Source organism: Peromyscus maniculatus, chromosome 8 (assembly GCF_049852395.1).
Source record: "Peromyscus maniculatus bairdii isolate BWxNUB_F1_BW_parent chromosome 8, HU_Pman_BW_mat_3.1, whole genome shotgun sequence".
Classification (NCBI taxonomy): domain Eukaryota; kingdom Metazoa; phylum Chordata; class Mammalia; order Rodentia; family Cricetidae; genus Peromyscus; species Peromyscus maniculatus.
Window position 1 is genome coordinate 67,975,124 of NC_134859.1, and position 20,030 is coordinate 67,995,153.

The following is a 20,030-nucleotide window of genomic DNA, read 5'->3' on the forward strand; positions in this document are numbered from 1 at the left end:
CAGGGTTGTGAGGCCCTCTACTTAACACAATATTAGCAAAATCTGTTCTGAGACTATCCCCAGGATGGCAGGGATAGAGACGGATTGTGATAGCCCAGACCTGGTCTACTTGGATTATTGCTGCACTGCGGATAGACAAAGGGATAACCATACAGACATAAACATGGTACACAGTGAGAAAAGCTACGATACACGTGGTGGAGAGCATACTCCACCCATGCCAGGGGCTGAAGCCGGGTGTGCTTCCTAGAGGCAAGTTAGGAAGTATGAGATACAACATGGAGACCAAGACAGTGAATACGAGACAATGTTCAGGGTACCAAGCAAAATGGGGAGCCCTGGAAACAAAGAACACAGTAGGTACCTGTGTTCTGATGCTGCTGCGGTCACAGGCTAGAAAGATTGGGAAGAGTGGCATTCAAGTTCAGTTAGCAATGCCTGTGGGGTACCACACAGAGTAAGCCCCACCTCCAGCTGAGCCGTGGGTGTTACTGGTCCTACTTTAGAGATGGGAAAACTGGAGCTAAGCAAACTAGTGCTAGTTCCCACCACGTATATGCCATAGAGTTGGAATCCCAGCTCAGATTGTTTCTCAACGCCCATATCCTCCTCATGCATACTCTTTGGTAGTGAGGTGTGATTAGAGAGCTATGTGACCTTGTCAAAGCACCCCAAAGACATAACCTTCCTCAGCCTCCACTTCCACCATCTTTATAATGTTATATGTTGTAGGATAGTAAGATCCATTCAGTTCGGGAAAGAAAGCCAAGTCTTTCCTAAGAAAGCTCACATTGAAAGCGCAAATACCCACAGTGATGGACAGGCTAAGTGTGAAAACGGAGCAGTCATTCACATTCCTGGACCTGAACGCAGGTGAACCCCAATGTGACTAAGCAAAGAGACAACATAAGGTCTTGTCACACGCTAATCGGAAATGACAGCAGTAGTCAGCTCCGATTCCGACAGGACATCCTCCACTCGAAGCGGCTCCCTCTCTGGAGGATAAGTTTTCACCAGAGAAAGCAGTGGCCCTCCCACCTTGCTGTCCTCATCTTCGCAGCATCCCTCATCAATCTGATGCCTGAAAAACAGTGGAGGCAGGCGGGACAACAAAAACCCTGTTCCAAATCCTGCGAAGAACCCCCACAGTTCTATACAGCTGGCTAAAACATAGAAGGCTTCCTCACATGGTGTCTCCCATGCTCTTCCCTCCAACAATACTGTGGGTTAGAAGGTCAAGGTTAGGTGAGTGAGTGCCCATCTCGAGAGCATGCAAGGGCACAAAGAAGCAAGAATAGCATGGTTCAGGGCTTCAAACCCATGCCTACCACACTGGCCTTGGACTCAAATCACAGACTCACAAGCCCCATCAACTCCCACGTCAGCTCCTTTCTACTCTGGGTCACTGGAGTCATCTGCTGTGAATAGAAGGACCAGAATTAAATCTTTCTTATGGTTTACCGGGGAGGAGAATCCACAGACCCCTCTGCAGCCAGACTGTTCCCGGGAGAGGGCTCAGGGTCTATCTGCACAGGCAGGGAGCACGCCTGCTTAGTTGGCACTCAGCGTTCCACACCTGGCTTCCTGGGGACTTTGAGTCTCCATGAACAACCTTCTTTCACTCTGCTAGAATCACAGCTCATTCACTAATTAAAGGGTATTACACACTTCATTGCACACCAGCTAAGAACTTGGAATAAGGGAGCTAGTGCTACAGCATTTGCCCTGGAGATGATGCTCTGGGCTTTATAGAAAAATCAAATTCAGAAAAAAAAAAGAGCATCCCTAACACTTAAATTCTCTAATAAGTCAGCCATGAGAAGGCACCCGGTGTGTCACAACCCCCAGCAGGGTTCTTATAAGAAAGCCCACTGGGGAGGGACGACCATCCCAGAATGAGAGAGGAGGCTGAGACACAGGCTTCTCCAACAGCTACATAGGCTCACTGATGATGTAAAAGCCCAAGAAAAGCTTGCCTACACCCAAGTTCCAAAAAGCACAAAAGTGTGTCAGAGGTTTGCTCCTCAATGTGGGGTCTTGAATGTGTTCCCTATTGTATTACCCCCAACAGAGGCTGGCATGGGTGCCCACTGTCGCCCAGTGGTGAAGACCAGCTTCCTATCACACACCTAAAGTGAGTGGCATCCTGACATCCCTGAACAGACAGAAGAGAACATCAAGGGCCTCCTTCTCTTCAGCCCTTAGAGATGTTACACACAAGAGGGGCTAATCCAAGGATGGGCACTCAAACAGATGAATCTAGGATTTGCTGAGATTGACAGATAATGTACGCCACTAATCAAAGTGTCAGCCTTGTCTGCAGGCAACTTCAGTGTTTCAGAGGGTCTGAAGCTCAGGTAAGGATTTAAGACCTGACTTTGGGTGGCTTGGGATACCAGAAATTCAAATGATGGGCCAAATACAAACAAGCAGCCTGAGGTCAACAAGCCTCTGCTTCTAAAGGGAACTTGGGCATGATCATAGCTACCAGTCAGCTATACCATCACGAGGATGCTTTTGACTGTGCTTGAAGATTCATCCCAGGGTCTGCTGCCCAGGACAGCCTCCCTGAGGCACCCTGCATCTGTTGTCTGTGGGTTCCGTGTGTGCAGGCAGACAGAGGAAGAGCTGAACGCACATTCAAGCTTCTCAGTACAGCAATGAGGCTGAGCGTTGCCAGGCACTAGAAAGCATGGGCTGGAACACAGTGATGGTTTCAGCCTCCAAGAACGAGGCATTTTTCCCATCCCTCCCCAAGGCCCCTCAGACATCATTTGTGCATGACATATTTTAGGATCCTGTTTGCTCCTTTAAGAAGGGCTGGCCGCTTCCTTCTCCAGCTCAGACTGGCTTCATCTTTAGCAAATGCTGCTGTCAGTTGGGCTGTGCTCTTCCTTGGAATGTTTAAAAGGGATAATAATACAAAACGGCTCCCCCAGGAAACAGCTCTAGCACACGGGCTGTGAGAGGCAATGCCCCTGGCACTCTGGGCTCTTTCAGAATGAGAGACGGCCAACAGCAGCAAGTGCAGAGGATGAACGCAGAGACTGGCTGGAACATAAAGAGAACCTCAGAGCAAGAGGCAGGTGGCTCTGAGAGGGGTGGGGAGGGTTGCACTACGGGAAGGGGGGGGGATGTCTTATAATGAAGCAGAGCACCCCAGACAAGTGCTGACGACACAGTCCGGTTCCCTTGATGATTGCTGCACCTGCCACCCCAACTTGTCGCTGCATTTTGGCTCAAGAATCTGGGTCCCTGAAGCTCTCCTTCCCCTGCCCCAGGAAGCGGTGGGGAAAGCAGATACACTGGACTGCAGGAGGAGCCCACAGTTCCTGATACCCCAGACTTGCCTGGCAGTGTGGAATAGCTGGCAGCTACTGTCTGACCTGTTACACCAAGTTATACCTAGCGGTCCACTAATTGGGCTGAGAACCCTAGCGGCAACAGATCTGCTCCCATCCTTCCCTCTCAGCCCCCTCTGGCAAACCCATCGTGAACGTGAGACACGTCCCCTCCTCTTTACTCAGCTCCACACTCCCCTCCAGGCTTTCCAATCCCACAGCTGCTCGCCCCCCTCCCCACACCCTCCTCCTGCACCCACGTTGCCGTTGTGAAGCAATTGTACACAGAGAAAACGAGCCTTCGAGTTTCAAGCTAAAGCTCCCAGACAAGCCAGCCTCCGGGACCTCCTCACCACATCTGTGATCTCCTCCCACCCTCTACAGGAGCCTCTACCCTGATTCTCCTCTCTGGCCAAGCATCATGGACAGCTAGCTCACAGCTTCACCCTGCCTGCAGGAGAACCAGATGGAGCTGCGGGGGGGGGGGGGGGGGTCCTCTCCTTTCCACACTACTCAGGCAAGAAAAGGAAGGAAGGAGCCTTCCACACCTCTGCAGCATCACCTGCTCAGGGAGCTCCCACAGCCACCGGAGCCATTCAGGCTGTCTGGGGCCCCACACCCCCTCCTGTGACAGCTTTAGCTCCAGCCCAGCCCACAGGATGCAGAGCCTGATGCCACTTCCACTTCCGAGCACAGAGAGAGAGGGAGAGAGAGGGAGAGAGAAAGAGAGAGGAAAGGATGCCATCTCACCAATGACAAGCTGTTCCTGTCACACAGCTCGGACATCAAGCACCCTGGACAATGGACAGCCCAGGCCTCCTCCCTCTGACTGGAAGGAAGCCCAACTCAGCAACACCCCAAGAGCAAGCCCCCTGTAGCTCTCCAACCTGAAAGGACCACAGTACTCATCCGGCAGGTAACCTTTTCTACACACAGGTCCAACACCTCTCCTCAGCTACCCTCTTGGGCTTCAGCTGGGTCTCTGCCCTCTCCCCTGCACAGCAGAGACCCCCAAGCCAAACAGAAGGTCCCCAGTGCCACCAGCACAGCACTTCTACTGAAGAGTAAGCACAAGAGCGAACTGAAAACCAAGTACTCACCGTGGTGAAGTCTTGGTGTCCACACTCCTGGCCCTTGAACTTGCAGTACAGCATCATATCCTTCAGGTCATGGCCTACCCGGTGCAGGAACTCCAGCATGCTGAACTGCTTCGGTTTGTAGTGTTTGAAGTTGGCCTTCTGTCGCAGGGCCTCCAGAACTGTGGGGTCCGCCAGATGCGGGTCAGGAATCTGCAGGTTGACATCCAGCAGGGCCAGCAACTCCCCAGCGTGGTACAGGTCGTTAGTGGTGAGCCTGGAGAACCGAAAGCCATTGAGGTTGCAGAGGGTCACAGCTGGAAAGACCAGGCTCTGGGCCACCACCTCGTCCACCTTGGTAACATGCTGATATGAGAAGTAGTAGGACACTCTTTCAGAGCTTTCGACCAGCAGCAGGCCCAGGGAGCCCACAAAGGCTACTGCCCAAAGCACACGCCGGATGGTCAACGGCCCATACACGAAGATGTGGCGGATGCCATGTAGAGTGGAGGTGTTGGCGAAGATTTGGAGGCTGGAAGGTTGCAGGCTGCCCTCGCTGGGGCTCTCCTTCAGGTCCATCGGGACCCTGTGCAGTTCCGCAACTGGCTTCAGGTTGATCAAATCTCAGGGAAGAGTTCCCAGTCCTCTGAATTCTGCTTTAAACCTTGGCGTTCAAGGCAGAGATCGCCAGGCAAGCATCAGGCCAGACACTGGGAGTTTATCCTGAGAGCCTGGCCTCACGCTGACAGGGGTGAGTGTTTATATAAAACCCATTCAAACTCTAGCTCCTGATTTTTTCCAGGCGATAAGGAGGGCTGGTTTTATTTAGGGAGACACCAAGGTGATGTGGAAGGGATGTGGGTGGGAAGGGAGCGCTTAGCCAATGGAAATAAAGTCCTCCCCCCTACACACGCCACTAGAGACAAGATTAAAAGCGAGAGCGAGGGAGAAAATGCTTAAAACAAGTCGCTGAGCAGCTCGGAGCCTGTTAACCAGCGCATAATGCCCCGTGTTAAGCATGGGGGGATGTCAGCAGAGCCACGCTGATGCAGTGCGGTGGGGCGCCGCGGTGCAGCTTCCTAGCAGCCGACACGCTTAGCTTCTTCCTGGGGCTGTCCGGGACCCTGGACGCGGCTTCTCGCTGCCGGCTTCCATCCCTCCTTTCTCTCCTCCTTTTCCGGCCCCCTTTTGGGGACAGAATTCCAATTGAGGGCCGCGGCTGCTGCTTGGGAGAGGACGCTGCGCTCCGCCTCCAACAGGAGAGGCAGCGATGCGGGGGCTCCTGTGGGCTCCGTGCTTCCAGCCTCCGGAGAGGAGAGGGAGACTCATGGGCTCAGAGCAAGCCTGTCCCCCTGGTCTGCCTCCCGCGATGCTGCTACGGAAAGAGAAGCTTGTGCAGGGAGTAGGGGCTGGGGACATGGAGAAAGTTTTTAGCCTTTTTGTTTTTTTTTTAAAGGAGCTGCTGGGGGTCTTCTAGTCCAGGTATCGAGCCACTCCCATAGGAAGGAGAACTTGACCCCCTTTCCCCATGGATGACAGGAAAGTGGATACTTAACTGCGTGTGTGGCGTGTAAGATGTTGGCAAGGGTTCTTTGCACCAATGTGAGCTCCAGGGTCACATCCACGGGAGACCCCACCAGAGAGATGCTGAAAACGATGGGGGCAATTTATAAACCACAGGGTCTCTGCTGCAGGCTGGAGGGAGATACTCCAGGAGAGTAGGGAGAAACCCTTCTGGAGACTGAAAAACCATTGTGCCCATAGGAGCCCCAGAGGAAGAGCAACAAGTACCCTCACCCCCATATGGCTGTCAGGACGTTTTGTGTTTAACAAAGGAAGACAGCTGGGTGCCAGGTAGGACTGGCTGCATTCCTTTCTGTTTGAGGTGTGTGTGTGTGTGTGTGTGTGTGTGTGTGTGTGTGTGTGTGTGTGTGTGTGTGTGTTCTGTCCCAGGATTTGCCAGATGGAATCACAGCTGGAGCTGTAGGTGAGAGAGAATGGGCTCTCAGCCTCCTACCTCCTGCTTCCTGAAAATCCCTTGTAAATCAGACCCCTGCTGGCTGATAGGTGTGGCTTGCCTGCCTGCCCCTTGCCAGAGAGATCAAGTGGCTGGCATCTATTGAATCAGGGATAAATTCTCATCAGGGTGAAAGGAATTGAAAGTTAGAGTAGCCAACTGAGCCACTCAGCCAAGCTGGGATAGAGCCACAGGGAGGCAAGTGTCTTCTTGGAGAGCCAAGCTGGTGTCTCCATGGCATGCCAGGCTTAAGAAGGTGGAGGAAAGGGTGACTGAGATCACATTCTTCTAGGCTGATGGCCATTCTGAAATCTTCTCCTGTCCTATCCAGTCTCCTGCTAAGTCAGACCCATGGAGACAGTTCCCAGAAAGCATGCTGAGGTGATACATGGGGCCTTGGCAGTTTGTCAATCCGGGTGACATGACAAGTGGACAAATGGAGAAGACTGAGGGGCCTTGTGCCTTGGCTAGCCCAGAGTCCTGGCCTCAACAGGACACAGGCTTGGAAACCAAGAGGACCAAAATCAGTCTGGATTTTCCATGCCTCAGCGCCTGTGTGAGATGCAGAATTGGCCCACATACCTCTCTCAACTACCTGGGCAGGTGAATATTCTGGATTTTATCCCCCATCCTACTGAAGAGGCAACTCAGGCCTGCAACAATGAATGCTGCATCCAGATCACACAGCCAGTGAGGTGGGAGCTGAGACTTCATCCTGGGGATGTTCGCCTCTGAAACAGGTTGTAAAAAGCAGATCCAAATTTCTCCATCTCAAATTTAGGAAGGGATTTCTCGCCCCCCGCCCCCGACTCCCATGTTCTCTCTGTCTCACACACAGACCACTCCCTCACCTGTGCAGATCCCCTCCCTGCCTTCTCTGGCTCACGTGACACCCCTGTTGCCCTTTTTTTCACAAGGGAAGGTTCTCATGAAGAAGATTCGCTGCTTCTTCTCACCAGCCTTTGGCTCACCAGTCTCATTAGTAAGTGTGTGCCCCTTGAACTGCGTCGTTCCAAACACTTTGCCGGTTGGGAGAAAACAGGATGAATGAAACACGTGTCCTACTATTGTTGCCTCAAGGCTCAGGGAAGTGAAGACAGAGACAGGTACCCGGGTCTCGTGCCACCTCTCTGATGGTAGACTCTGCTGTCAGCTGTGCCCAGCTGGAAACCATGTAATACAATTTCTGCTACATTCTGTCCCCTGGCCACCCACCATCGCCCATGCTGTGCTCTGTCACCTCCCCTCTTCTTCTCCTGGAGTCAGGTTCCCTCTGTCCAGACACATCTTCTCATATGTGCAGAGATGGAGCCTAGAGAAGATCTCATCACTGCAGCCCCATGTAAGCCCATTCACGGCTCCTCATCTCCATATTGGATTGGAGGCTCACAAGCATGCCAGGGCAAGGTACTGTGTGGGACCTCAGTTTGCATCTCCCATCTGCTCTGCCTCCTTCTGCACTGTGACCTTGGAGAAAGCGCCTAAACTCTGAACTTTCATTCCCCTCCTTCAAGAAGGTGGGGCTTTGGAATGCCAGAGAAAAAGAGAAGCCTTTGTACAATTTAGACACGTAGCAATTAATGCTCTTGATGAATGCTGGGAGAAGGTGCTTTGTTGATGTTGATGCGCTCTTCCAGGTAACTGGGAAACTATGTGAAGCTCTCAGAGATGTGATTTGCCTCAGGCACTGCATATCTGAAAGGCCAAGGTCAAGCACAACTTTGCCTTCTCATCTGCTTCCTGTCTACAGCCCAAAGATGACCTCAGGACCTTCAGGACTCTTGCACACAGGCTAGGCACTTCAGGACCAGAAAATAAAAGACCCTAATGATGGCTTTCATTGCAAGTCACCGGGCTCTGTGCTGGGTCTGTGCTGGGTGTCTCACGGACCTGTCAAATGCCAAGAGCACCACTGAACCCACTTCACAGAAGAATCTGAAGATAGAGAGAAAGGCTACTTGGTCCATGGTACCACTGCTGAAAACTAGAACAGTCGATAGTCAAACTCTTGGAGGTCTGAGCTGGAAGACATAGTCCACAGACCTGCATCCGACATCAATGCAGACCAGCATGGTGCTAGCACTGAACAGAGGGGCCAGAGATGGACAGTGTTTTTCAAGAGATACTGTTGTACTGTACCATTCTCTGTCAGAGCTAGTTACTCTACCCAATGGCTAATAAAATGTCCCTGTGTGGCTCTTCTTAAGGCCCTCTTTAGCTGGTAAGACTCTCCTGCAATTAACACTGTGGTTTACATACAAACATTCGATATTGTCTGATCCTTAAAAATGTTTTTGTAGCATTCAGTTGGTTAAACATTTGCAGCATCAGTCAGATTCCCAGTATCTTTTACTTAGCTCTGGGGCATATGCAGAGGGCACAGGCATCAGGTTTAGAAGGGGTCTACTTGGCTCAGTTTTTTAGGCACTGCCCTAATTGTGTATAATTATGGTCTTTTTTTATGCATTGCACTACTAATCATTAAAAAAACAAAACAACAACAACAAAAAACCTCCAGGCAAATTCATGTGAAAATTAGGCAACTTAACCCCCTGTTAGCCCATGTGCCCAGAATTTTGATACAGCAAATCTCTTTGCTTAAGAACAAATAAATGGAAGTATTTACGAATTTCTGTTTTTGCTGAGGTGCCAGGAGGGGGCGCTCTCTTTCAACCTTGGGGACCCTAGGGCCTGCCTTAAATGCCCTGGAGGCCCCAGGGCAGAATGCAGTCTCCTCTTGCCTCTAAAGAGAATGGCAGACAGAGTTAGACAGGGTGGGCTCTACAATCAGCCCCAAAGCTAATTTGCTACTTAATGTGTACTAGATACTGGCAGCTACTGCCATCACTCCTAATTAGAAAAAAAAAAAAAGTGCATCCTTTTCTAACATGCAGATGGAATTATTTCAAACCCCCATGGCTTCCTTGAACAACTTTTCCTCCTGGTTCCTCATTGCAGTGAAAAAGGTTAACCCAAGCGTGGCCCTGCTGCAGACTGGTTTATAAGCACACAGCTCTTACAGTAACCAGTCTTAATTCTTTCCTTTCTTCTCTGAAATTTTAGCAGTAATTCTCTATAAAGGGCAAACCGGGAAGGGACATGGAGCAAAGAGGTGCATTTAATGAGTCATTTCTTTTATTTATTTATTCATTTTTATGTGTATGGATGTTTTGCCTGGTTGTATGTCTGTGCATCATGTGCACGTCTGGTGTCCTTGGAAGCAATAAGAAGGCATTAGATTCCCCTAGGACTGGAGTTACAGACAGCCGTGAACCCCCATGTGGGTGCTTGGAATCGAATCCAGGTCTTCTGGAAGAGCATCCAACGTTCTTAATGGACGAGACATCTCTGCAGCTCCTAATGAGTCACTTCTGAAAATCTTACCTATTGTTTGCTCTCCAGGTAAAAAAAAAACCAAAAAACTGCAGAAGCCTGTTTTCAAGATTGGACCCATGGGACTCAGTTGCAAATTGGCATGACCCTGGGATAGACTTAATTTGCTGTGTGGCCTTCAGGAACTCATAGAACATCTCTGGGTTATTTGTGCTAACTCATTCCTGGGCTTCCTGTTGCTGGTTCTGCTGTTGCTGCACTTTGACACTGGGCCTTGACCAAATCATAAATGCCCAGTTAATGGGATAAAAATGAGCTGGAATCTGGGATTCTGGTCATTAACCCCATGTCACCATCTGCTGGAGTAAGATGGGGGTAGGGACAGGGGCACTGGGGATCACCTGGTACTTGTCAGATGTACGGATTCCTGCCATCTTCCCCTCCCAGGTGGCTTCCACGGGTTCAGGGTCTGTGGGGGCTGAGGCCCTGTGAGCCTGGCTGCCCTTGTAGGTGGTGAGAGGCAGCTTGAGACATCACCCACGACCAGCCGTGCTGGGCCCCAGAGAGGCTCTTCCTGTTTGCCAACCCTGCCAAACTGCTCTGTGGCCTTGCATGCTGCATCTCCCTCTGCCTGGAAAGAGCCTGCCAGCTTGCTTCCTCTCCGACATCGCCCCAGAGGAGCCTTGGCTGCCTGCCCCACCTCCATCTCCACCTCCACTCTCTGTCTACCCCAGTGCACCCTTCCCCTCTTCTCTGTATTAATGATTTGTGGTGATTTGTCTCATCTCCCTGTCAAGTATCTGTTATGCTTACTGGAGTGTGAACTCCTACCCTGTCCCCATATGAGGAAAGACAACCTGTCTGGCTAGTTGGGGCCTGAGTCTTGGAGGAGGCTATAGGAATCCGTGAATCCATGGACATATGACTGAATTTGTTCATCTCTACTGTGGAAGCTACAGACATGGGGACTCTTCCATCCCTAGGGACCTGGGACCTGTCCTGAGGAAGGTAAAGGTCCCTCTGCCCCCAACTCTGTCCCTTACTGGACATGCCCCAGTTCCATACTGGAACCAGAAACGCCTGATGTCAGGCCCTGCAGACCAGTTATTGCTTCCTTTCTTGTCTGTGCACATGACAGCTGGGGCTAGAGAGGAACTGGAGCTACCTATCTGCCACCTCAGGAGCAAATTCACCTTCTCTGCACCCTACATGTATGAATGGTCAGTCAAGGCTTGTCACAAGATCCTCTTCACCTCTCCCCATACCCCAGCCACAGGATGGTGATAGCAAAAACAAACAGTAGGTGTTCAATAAATGCCAGCTTCTGTGAAAACAGCCATGCAATTCACAACTTCAAATTGTGCCTTGCCCTTCAGGCAATTTTTGATTAACCAAAAGTCAGTTTATAATGCATCCTTGCCTTGTAGTATGGAATTAGTATCTTTAACACTGATTTTGTTTACTTTAACGAGACACATCTCCCCGTAACCCAAGTCTCATGAGTGGACTGACTTCCTCTCCAACTAGTCTCAGAGGAGGCTTTTGGGCCATGTCTGACCACAGCCACTTTGATCCTGAAAGCCTTTAATCTAGATCGCCTGCTTAAAGATGACATATAAGTATCCTCACTCACATAAATAAAGCAAGCCCCAGCAGTAGGAAGGGCACCAGGAGGCTCTGGATGCTCATCCAATTTCAAGTCATTTTCCTTCATCGAGAGACTGAGAGTCCAGCCCACCCTTTGCTGCCCACTCTGTGGCTTGTGTCTCAAAGCATCCTTCCTTCACACTCTTTGTAAAAGTCCTCTTCTCATCTGCCTCTGCCCTTCTGTCCCCTGGGAAGAAAGCAGAAGAAAGGAACCACGGCTATTATTTGTTTTCTCTGGGTCACTCAGTCCCTGGAGCCAATTGCTTCACACACAAGCAGGAAAAGGCACAGACAGGTCTGAAGTCAACCGTCCATAGCAGGCTTTCAACAAAAAACTTTATTAGTACCACGTTGGCCATAGGTGAGCCGGCTTTGTGTGGCGCGGAGAGGTGGTGTGGAGTCAGCCTCTGTGCTCTGAGTGGAGCTGCCTCTCCCCCTTGTGTTCTGCATGCGGGGTTGCAGCCTATGCTGAGCATCCTCCTTTGCCGGAGGTGACTGCAGGACTCTGAGCACCTCACCTACCTCCTTGCCTGCACCCTTGCCCCACCCTGCCTGCCTTTTCATCACTCTCCACTCTTAAAAGCCCGCCAGCATGCCGAAGCCAGAACGCACCACATACCTGCGCGCATTGGCTGACCGCCCTGCAGCCTCTGTGTGTCTGTTGTGTATTTGTTTCAATTCGATTCATTTATTCTCTAGTTCTTTCAAACTGCCAAGTGAAACCAGCACAGTGAAATGGGAATTTTAAAAAGCAGAGATCAGGGCTGAGAGAGAGAAAGGAGAAATGCATCTCTGTTCAGCCTTTTCTGTCCATCCGCGTGATTCCCATTCCAAACTCATAACACGGTAACGTGTAGATGCTACCAGGGGCCATGGCATCTATGTACCACCTGGACAGCTGGGAGGCTCCAAAAGATAGAGACAAAACAAAGCAAAGCATATCAAAAAAAAAAAATAAAAAATAAAAAACAACCAAAAAACCAAAAGCACGATCTCTATTTTTGTGAGGATTTTTTACCTCTTGGGTGAGACACTGGCTGATATCTCTTTCTGTTCATCCTTGATGTGACACTCTCAAGTGGACTTTATCACAGCTGACTCCCAAGGCTGAAGGAATGGGAGGCTCGGAGAGTTAGAGGATTCTAAGCTCCAATCCTGATTTCCTCGCTCCAGACTCCGGGTTGTTTGCCCTCTACTGCTGCCCTACTCACCCCCACCCACACATGCTCCCCAGGGCTTTGATTTGAGACTCTCTGGGGACTAGCCATGACAAGAGGACACGGCTCTAAGGAGGGGAATCCTATGAGATCAATAAGAAGCGATGGGGAGGGAGAAGACTGGAGATGGAGGTCCGAGCCAGCTCCAGGACCAGGCCAAAGACTACACGGTCCTTTCCATGGTGTCCCTGGGTCTGTCACAATATGAGAAGCCATGGTTAAGGAGCTCTGGTGGAGTCCTGAGAGTGAAACAACCATCCTGCCCCGCCCCTGGGCACAGATAGATGCATGTGATGTGGTGTGGTGTGTGTGTGTGTGTGTGTGTGTGTGTGTGTGTGTGTGTGTGTGTGTGTATGTGTGTGTCCCCTTCCTTCATGTCTGATGAAGAAATCAAGCTAGGAAGGCTTTACAGCTTACTAATTTTGGTTTGAACCCTTTGCCTGAGCAGTGTGGAAAGAGACCAGGGAGTAAAGGACATCACCTCATTGTCCAATACACTGCGTACACGAGGAGGCTGTGGCTTTTGGAAGATGTGTCATTGAGACATGCTGCTCTGTTCTCTGCAGGTCAGATCCCATGGAGAAAAGGGATCCATGTGCATCAGGAGGTGTATATTCCAAGGTCATGCACACATTCTGCCCTTTCTACAAACAAGTAGGCCAGGCTTAAAGGAACAAGGTAAAGTGACCACAGTCCCAACACTGGTGTGGGGATGAACTTCAGGTAAGAGTCCAAGTTGGCTGGCTCATGCTGCATCCCTGTGCCCTTAGAGGCCTGGAGTGTGTGGATGAGGGTCAGAGGCTGGGGGGCAGAAATCAATGGGTTCACATCCAACACACACTGGTTATATTACCTGAGGCCTTGCTTTGCTCCTCTGTAAGATAGGAGCAGTAACAGCCCTAACCTCAGAGGACTGACATGAGGGATAAGCAGCTAAGGTGGGAAAAGTGCTAAGTATCTAACTAAAGTTCAGTCCCTGGAAGATGCGTCAGCACCACCGCCATTGTAGTCACTACCATTGTGAAAGGAGGACCTGGAGGATGAGCTCCACCCAGTGTGCCTGAGGACTCTCTTTGTTCCCCACCCTACCTCCATGCAGAATGGGGGGTGGGCACAGGGGCAGTGCATAGTCACAGATCCAGTACAAACATGAGATCAGAGGGTGGTGGGATTTAAACATTCAGAAATCAAGGTACATCTGGGGGCCAGGGGATGAGAACAAAGGTTTCTTCTCTCACAGCCATTTTCAAGGGTAACTGAAGTGGGTGGGGAAACTTTGCTCTGGACATTCACACCTTACAAAGCAATGTGGGTGTATCAAGCGCTCTGCTGGGACGTAACACTCCTCGAGATGTGTTTGCAAACCCTAGTCCAGCTTTCACCTGTATCTAGGTGAAGTCCTGTTTCCTCCCATGACAAACCCAGGGGTGACAGGATGCCCGCAGGCTCTTGCAGATATTTGGGGATGGCCTTGAGTGATTCTGAGAATAGTCATTCTCACAGGGTCTGACCCAGAGATGGCCACTCTTTTGTTTTCAGTGTGTTCCTACATCTATGTATTTTCACCACCCCATGAAACCAAGCTGCCAGCCACCTCTGTGATAGGACTGATTTCAGTGAGGGTGATGGAACATGACCCTTGTGTAGCCATAAAACTAAACAGTGAGAGACGAGAGGAGTCGGGCAAATGCTTTGCATGTGTACCCACTGCCAGTTGGGTAAGCAAACCAGACTATCACACTTGAGCACAGGTGTGTGTTAGAGCTGTACATAAGCAAGAGTGAAGGGACTCAAACGAACATCTGCCCTCCCGAATCCCAGTACTGTGAGTGGCAGCAGAGTGTTCTGTCACTGTGTCCAGACATCACCAGCTCCATTCAAGGTTGACACTCAGGTGCCAATAGCTGCGCTAAGTGTCTATTTGTATCCTGCCAGTCGGTGATAATCTCCCTACCTCAGCTCCGTTGATACTCTGGCCCAGCTAAGTCTATGCTGTGGGGGATACTGGAAATATTGTGAGGAGTTTCACAGCACCTCTCCTGCTGCAGAAGAGAACAGCGCTCATATCCCAGTGCCCCAGTTACACCAATAAAAAAAGTGTTCACTGGAGGCAACATCACCACCAGCTGGGAAACCACTGAGAAAATGAACCCTCACATAGCCCGGGGCTGTGTGTATAATTATTATCCACAGTACACAGTTGTCCCTTCTCTAACTAAGGTACAGGTAAATTAAATCCGGGTCCAAGGCGTCATCTTGGAAGGGCTGGGCAGGGTCGATCTCTTTTCACAGCCTACAATCATGTTGTGCTCCTTCCTGCCTTGCCAGAGGATGCTCAGTGAGGAGAGCTCAGGGTAGACAGTTAAATTGGTCTCACCGTACAAGGTTGAGGATCCAAGTTCTAGCCCCCAGAACACAAATAAAGAGCTGGGCATGGTGGCAAGGGCTTATAATCCCAGAGTTTAGTAGACATAGAGAGGTGGGGTCCCTAAGTCTCACTGGCCATCCAGCCTAGCAGCACTGGCAGGGTCCAGGCCAGTGAGAAACCTGCCTCAAAAAATGAGGTGAATGGCTCCTGAGGAATGATATCATCTAAGGTTAACCTCTGGCTTCCACACATATGTACAAACATACACATGCACACACCACACACACACACACACACACACACACACACACACACACACACACACAGCCCACAGGAAGATAGACCCTCACCAGAAGCAATCCCTGACAACGACAATGCCCTCATGAGTCACACAACCATCTTTCCCTGCAGGTCCCACCCCCATTTTACAAATGAGCACACTGAGACCTGGACTGCTAGGAGAAGATCACCCCAAGTTACAGAGCAGGCAAACTACCAGAGGCTAGACTTGGATCCACATCTTGTCAGGCTGCTCTCTGAGTCTAGTCAACACTGATTAAATGATGGGAGGCAGGCAGGCGACTTAATAAAAAAATGCAAATCCAGGATGATGGATATATTTAGGAGGATGAATTATTATGTGGTGGTATAAAAATAGATCAAAGGAGAGCACGTGGACTTGCCAGCCTGGCTGTGTGAGAGACAGGAGGTGCGGGAAGAGCACCAGCGACATTTCATTAACTTTGCTGGGAAAACATGGGGAGGCTGCCACCTAAAAACACAACATTCACGGTGCCCCTTAAAGGAACACTGCATGCTGGCCTATGAAGAAGAGGTGAACTCTCCATGGGCAGCTATAATTCTCAGTATGCACTTGTGGGTTCTATGGCCTTCATGCCATTGAAATGATCTCTAGGGTCCTTTTTGTAGATGGATCTCACAGAGATAAGTGGATCAATCTATACTGGAGACCAGTCACGTATGATGCTGGCCAGTTATTCTGTGCATTTTTCAGAAAGAAGTCTGTGATAGTTAATCTTGGCTATCAATTTAACTATATCTGGAATTAACTAATCCCTCCCCAAGCAGCTGGGCATACCTGTGAGGGATTTTCTTGATTGATTTTTTTAAAGTGGAAAGACCCACACTACATTGGGGCTCCGCCTTCTGGTGGCAGCCTACATAAAAGGACATGGAGGAAGGAAGCTTTGCTTTTTGCCTGCTTGCCCTCAGTCTCACTGGCGAGTTCATCTACCTTGTTGCTGAAGCATCCCTTTGCTGACATTAGAAACTATTTCTTCAGGATCCCAATGAAGACTGGAGACCAGCAGCTCTTTAGGAATATTCCAGGACTCCAGCACCAGACTGGGACTGATGGGACATCTAGTCAGCTGCATTGAACAACTACCCAGTCATTGCCTTTCCATTGTGGGACAGTCATTGCTGGACTACCTGGACCACAGCCTCTTAGCCTGTCTAATAAATCTCCTCTAAATATCTGTATATAGAGATATAAATACCCATTTGATCAGCTCTCTTCCCTTCAAGATCCCCCAACAAATACAGGGACCCACGTTCAAAGAGGAGAAATAATGAACTCCTGGCTCATCTGCTGTGGTGATAAGCTTCGGGTAAGAGTCAAGAGACAATGAGTCACTTTGCACCCTGTGCCTTCTGAGGCCTCTTGAGAATTTATGGGAAAGGGGGCAAGAACAATGGTGTGAAATGAATGCAAATCCTGACCCAGCAAAACCAGCTGGGTTACCGGAAGCTTGCTGCTTAGCTGGACTTCACCTTCATTTGCTCACTTGCAGCAGTCTTGAACTCAAGGCACTGACAGGAGCTGGGATGAGTCAACATGCATAAAGCACCGAGAATAAGCTAAAAACAGTTTGGTAACTGAGGCTATAGCTCAGTCTATGGATGACTTGCCTGCATTCATAAAGCCCAAGGTTCCACCCCCAGCACCACAGACACTGCTGTGGTGCAACACACATGGAATCCCAGCACTCCAGTGCTTGAGGCAGGAGAATCAGAAGTTCAAAGTCAGCTTTGGACACATAGCAAGGTCAAAGTCAGCCTGGGATTAAAAACACTTGGTGACTGTAAGATAGCAGCCGTATAATTTCTACTGTTGTCAAAAGGAGACCCACCTGATAAGAGCTCAAGCCTGATGGGCTTATTATCTTCCCTCCCATCTGACCTAGTGTTCCCTGTCTCAACTCCATGCAAAAATGGAAGAGTTAAGTTAGTCAAGAATCAGGGACAAATGAGCCAGGGAATTTAAATATTCATGAGCCTAGGTGCAGCTAAGGCCCCTGTGGACAAAAGAAATTCACAGGTCATTTCAGGGGCTTCCCCCACCCCAGAGATGGGTGGGAACATTCCTATGAGCATTTACACCTTCCTAAGCATCAAAGGTCTTCCAGGTCACAAAGTTCTGATTCTATGCTTGCTCTGCTGTGCGGGAATGCCCCCTGAAGGTAGGTAAAGTGCTTATAGGCATGAGGATCCCAAGTTCAATTTCTAGAAGTCACACTAAAATAACAAATAAATGAATGCACCATATGGAGTGTGCTGGAGTGTGCTCCTAATCCCAGCACTGGGAGGCAGAAGGAGACCCCTGGGAGCTCTCTGGCCAGCCTAGCCTAGCCTACTTGGTAAGTCTCAGTTTGGTGAGAGTCTCAGAAAGCAAGACAGCTCCGAAGTAATGGCCCCAAGGTTGTCCTCTGGCTTCCACACCCATGTGCAAGTATGTGCACCTCCACGCACACATGCGTACATATCACACAAAATCTGTGTCAACTTTAGTCAGAAAGGGTCCACTTTTTCCTAGAGGAGTCACACTTAGCTTTCAGAACAAGCAGCCATCAGAAGCTCCCTGAGTTTCAGCTGCTTCACACCCCATTTTCTCTTGAGGAGCAACAGTCCCGCAGATCTTGTGATCCTCCCCTGAGAGTTGAAGTACCTGAGGATCATGAGAGGGAAGTCTCTGGCTTGTGATTTTCATGGAATTTCCAGAATTAAAAAATAGTGGATGATTGTCCCGGGTCTCAGAAATTGACACCTGTCAGAGCCACTACTGTGTGTGATACAGTGGCCAGGGAAACGTAAGGGTCTTGTTTGTCTGAACAGGAAATGGTTGAATGTGGGGGCAAATTTTGATCTTCTCCATCCTAGGGTAAAACTCCAGGTCCTCTCGCTATCCCACTCTGGCTCACAGTGAAACTCACCAGCAGAAACAGCCCCTCTTACATGGAGGCACAACCAACATTTGTTGAATTAGTGAGTGAGACTGAAAGCAAACCCTATTTGTGCCTCCTGATTTTTCAAAGTTGCCCCCCCATCACAGTCTTTCATTTGCACAGAAACACTCGTTCAGAAACAGGCCCCTTTAAATGATGACAGTGTCAGGCCTACAGTGTTCGCATGCCTACCTCTCCTTCAGAACTGGTGTACTAACGTTAAGCTCACCGAGGTCAGGGAACATGCAGGCTTGCATCTGAAAAAAACTGGCTTTATACATCAGATGGGCTTAAAGCTAAGAAGAGAAAACAAAAGCTTCAAAGCAATGGAGCCGTGGCATGTGCCTTGCATCATGTCTCTTCCATTCTAACACCATGTTTTTTTCCCTGTTCCGGGCCCCATGGGCAACAGGTGCACAAGACAGTCACAGTCCTCAAGGCTCAGTGTAACCAGGGATTCTGCACAAACCAGCTGCTGATGGTCACATATTCTCTGATACTCCGAGATGAACCTCAGGCCCTTGAAAACAATAAAAGGCAACAACAGCATTCTTTGTGTTTCTTGCCTAAGTGGACGAGGAGCTGCCAGCAATTACGCTGGGGCCTTTGCCGCAAAGCCTGTTTGCTTCCAGAGCTACAGCTGCGCTCCAGAGAGATCGTTAGTCGGTGCGCACATGTTATTGAGGGCAGTGGTGTCATTGCCAGTTGAAGATGCCCTCAGTCAAGTGTGAGAGCCGGAAATGGAGGTCAAAATAATTAACCTCGTGTGATTTTGGCAGAGCTCCTTGCAAAATCACCGTGTGCGTCTCATATTTCAGCAAAATAATACATCCATTGGTTCACAAGTCTCTTTTCCTCCCTTCTTCCCTCACTCTACTGTCAGTCTTTCCCCCTTTCTCTCTCCCACGCCATGTCTTTAGCTTGCTTTTCTTTTTCCCCTTCCCACCCTAATAGCAGGTCGTCATAACTCACTGCAGCCATGGCTGGCTGTGGCTCAGTACCATCTCCCATCACTATCACACCAACTCTCTGAAGAAAAGCAGAATGCATCCCTCTACAAAGGCTTCTTCTGACCCAGTTTCAGTGTATCCACACTCAGCCGCACCACGCTCACTGTGGGAGTCACGGCCAAAGCAATCCATGGACTGCTCAAGGAAGACTTCCATCTGGCATGGGGAGGGGCCAGCCTGGGTTTGGAAACTGACTCTGGGTCAAATGCTGTTTCTTATTTGCTGTTGGAGATGGGTCCCTGAAGGGATCACATACAGCAGAAAGCTAAGGGTATTCGCCAACTTGTGAGGGACACGCTGCCTAACATGCAAGGTTCCCCGTAAGAGTGTGGGGGTTACAAGCCTTAATTTTGTTCCCTCATCCAGCCAGCCATCCTTTTCATTCAATATTATGTACTGATGGTTGACTGCATGGCATGGTGTTATGCATGCTTTGTAACTGGTGTGAGACATTTTATTAATTAGGGATGTCATTATAGCCATATATTTTGTTACTATTAAATGAAACACTCAAGGCTTGCGTCCTAATTAGCACAAATCCCAGGATCCCCTTCATTCTTGACCTTAATTTAGTTTTCCTTCTCCCCATCCTTGATGCTTATCCAAGGGCCTCCCAGTCACTCCAGCTCTTCAATAACAAGGATCTTTACACTAAGTGCAATGCTCCCTATCACCACCAGAGGCCGAAGTTGAAGAATGTTCTCATGTAAGTATACTGTCAGGGGTCAGGTGCACTATTGCCAAGCCTAGACTGTACCAGGGCTGCTAATATCATT

General features: G+C 49.7%; 1 protein-coding gene and 2 long non-coding RNA genes across 4 annotated transcripts in view; 2 read left to right on the forward strand and 1 right to left on the reverse strand.

Moving 5' to 3' along the window:
* Asic2 (acid sensing ion channel subunit 2) overlaps positions 1 to 5,217 on the reverse strand; it is a 1,077,316-nt gene extending 1,072,099 nt beyond the window's left edge. For both annotated transcript variants that reach the window (XM_042282490.2, XM_006990057.4), the window contains exon 1: positions 4,442 to 5,217. In XM_042282490.2, coding sequence (XP_042138424.1) covers positions 4,442 to 4,996 — 555 coding nt within the window. In that variant the 5' untranslated portion in view covers positions 4,997 to 5,217. The remainder of the gene's footprint in view (positions 1 to 4,441) is intronic.
* Positions 5,058 to 19,789, forward strand: LOC121831386 (uncharacterized). The gene is made up of 4 exons (XR_006074773.2): positions 5,058 to 5,168; positions 13,198 to 13,354; positions 16,303 to 16,630; positions 18,657 to 19,789. It is a non-coding gene; the product is annotated as an uncharacterized LOC121831386 (long non-coding RNA).
* LOC143266935 (uncharacterized) lies at positions 6,179 to 8,635 on the forward strand. Its single transcript, XR_013041790.1, has 4 exons — positions 6,179 to 6,271; positions 6,766 to 7,037; positions 7,352 to 7,841; positions 8,072 to 8,635. It is a non-coding gene; the product is annotated as an uncharacterized LOC143266935 (long non-coding RNA).
* Positions 19,790 to 20,030: the final 241 nt, after the last annotated feature.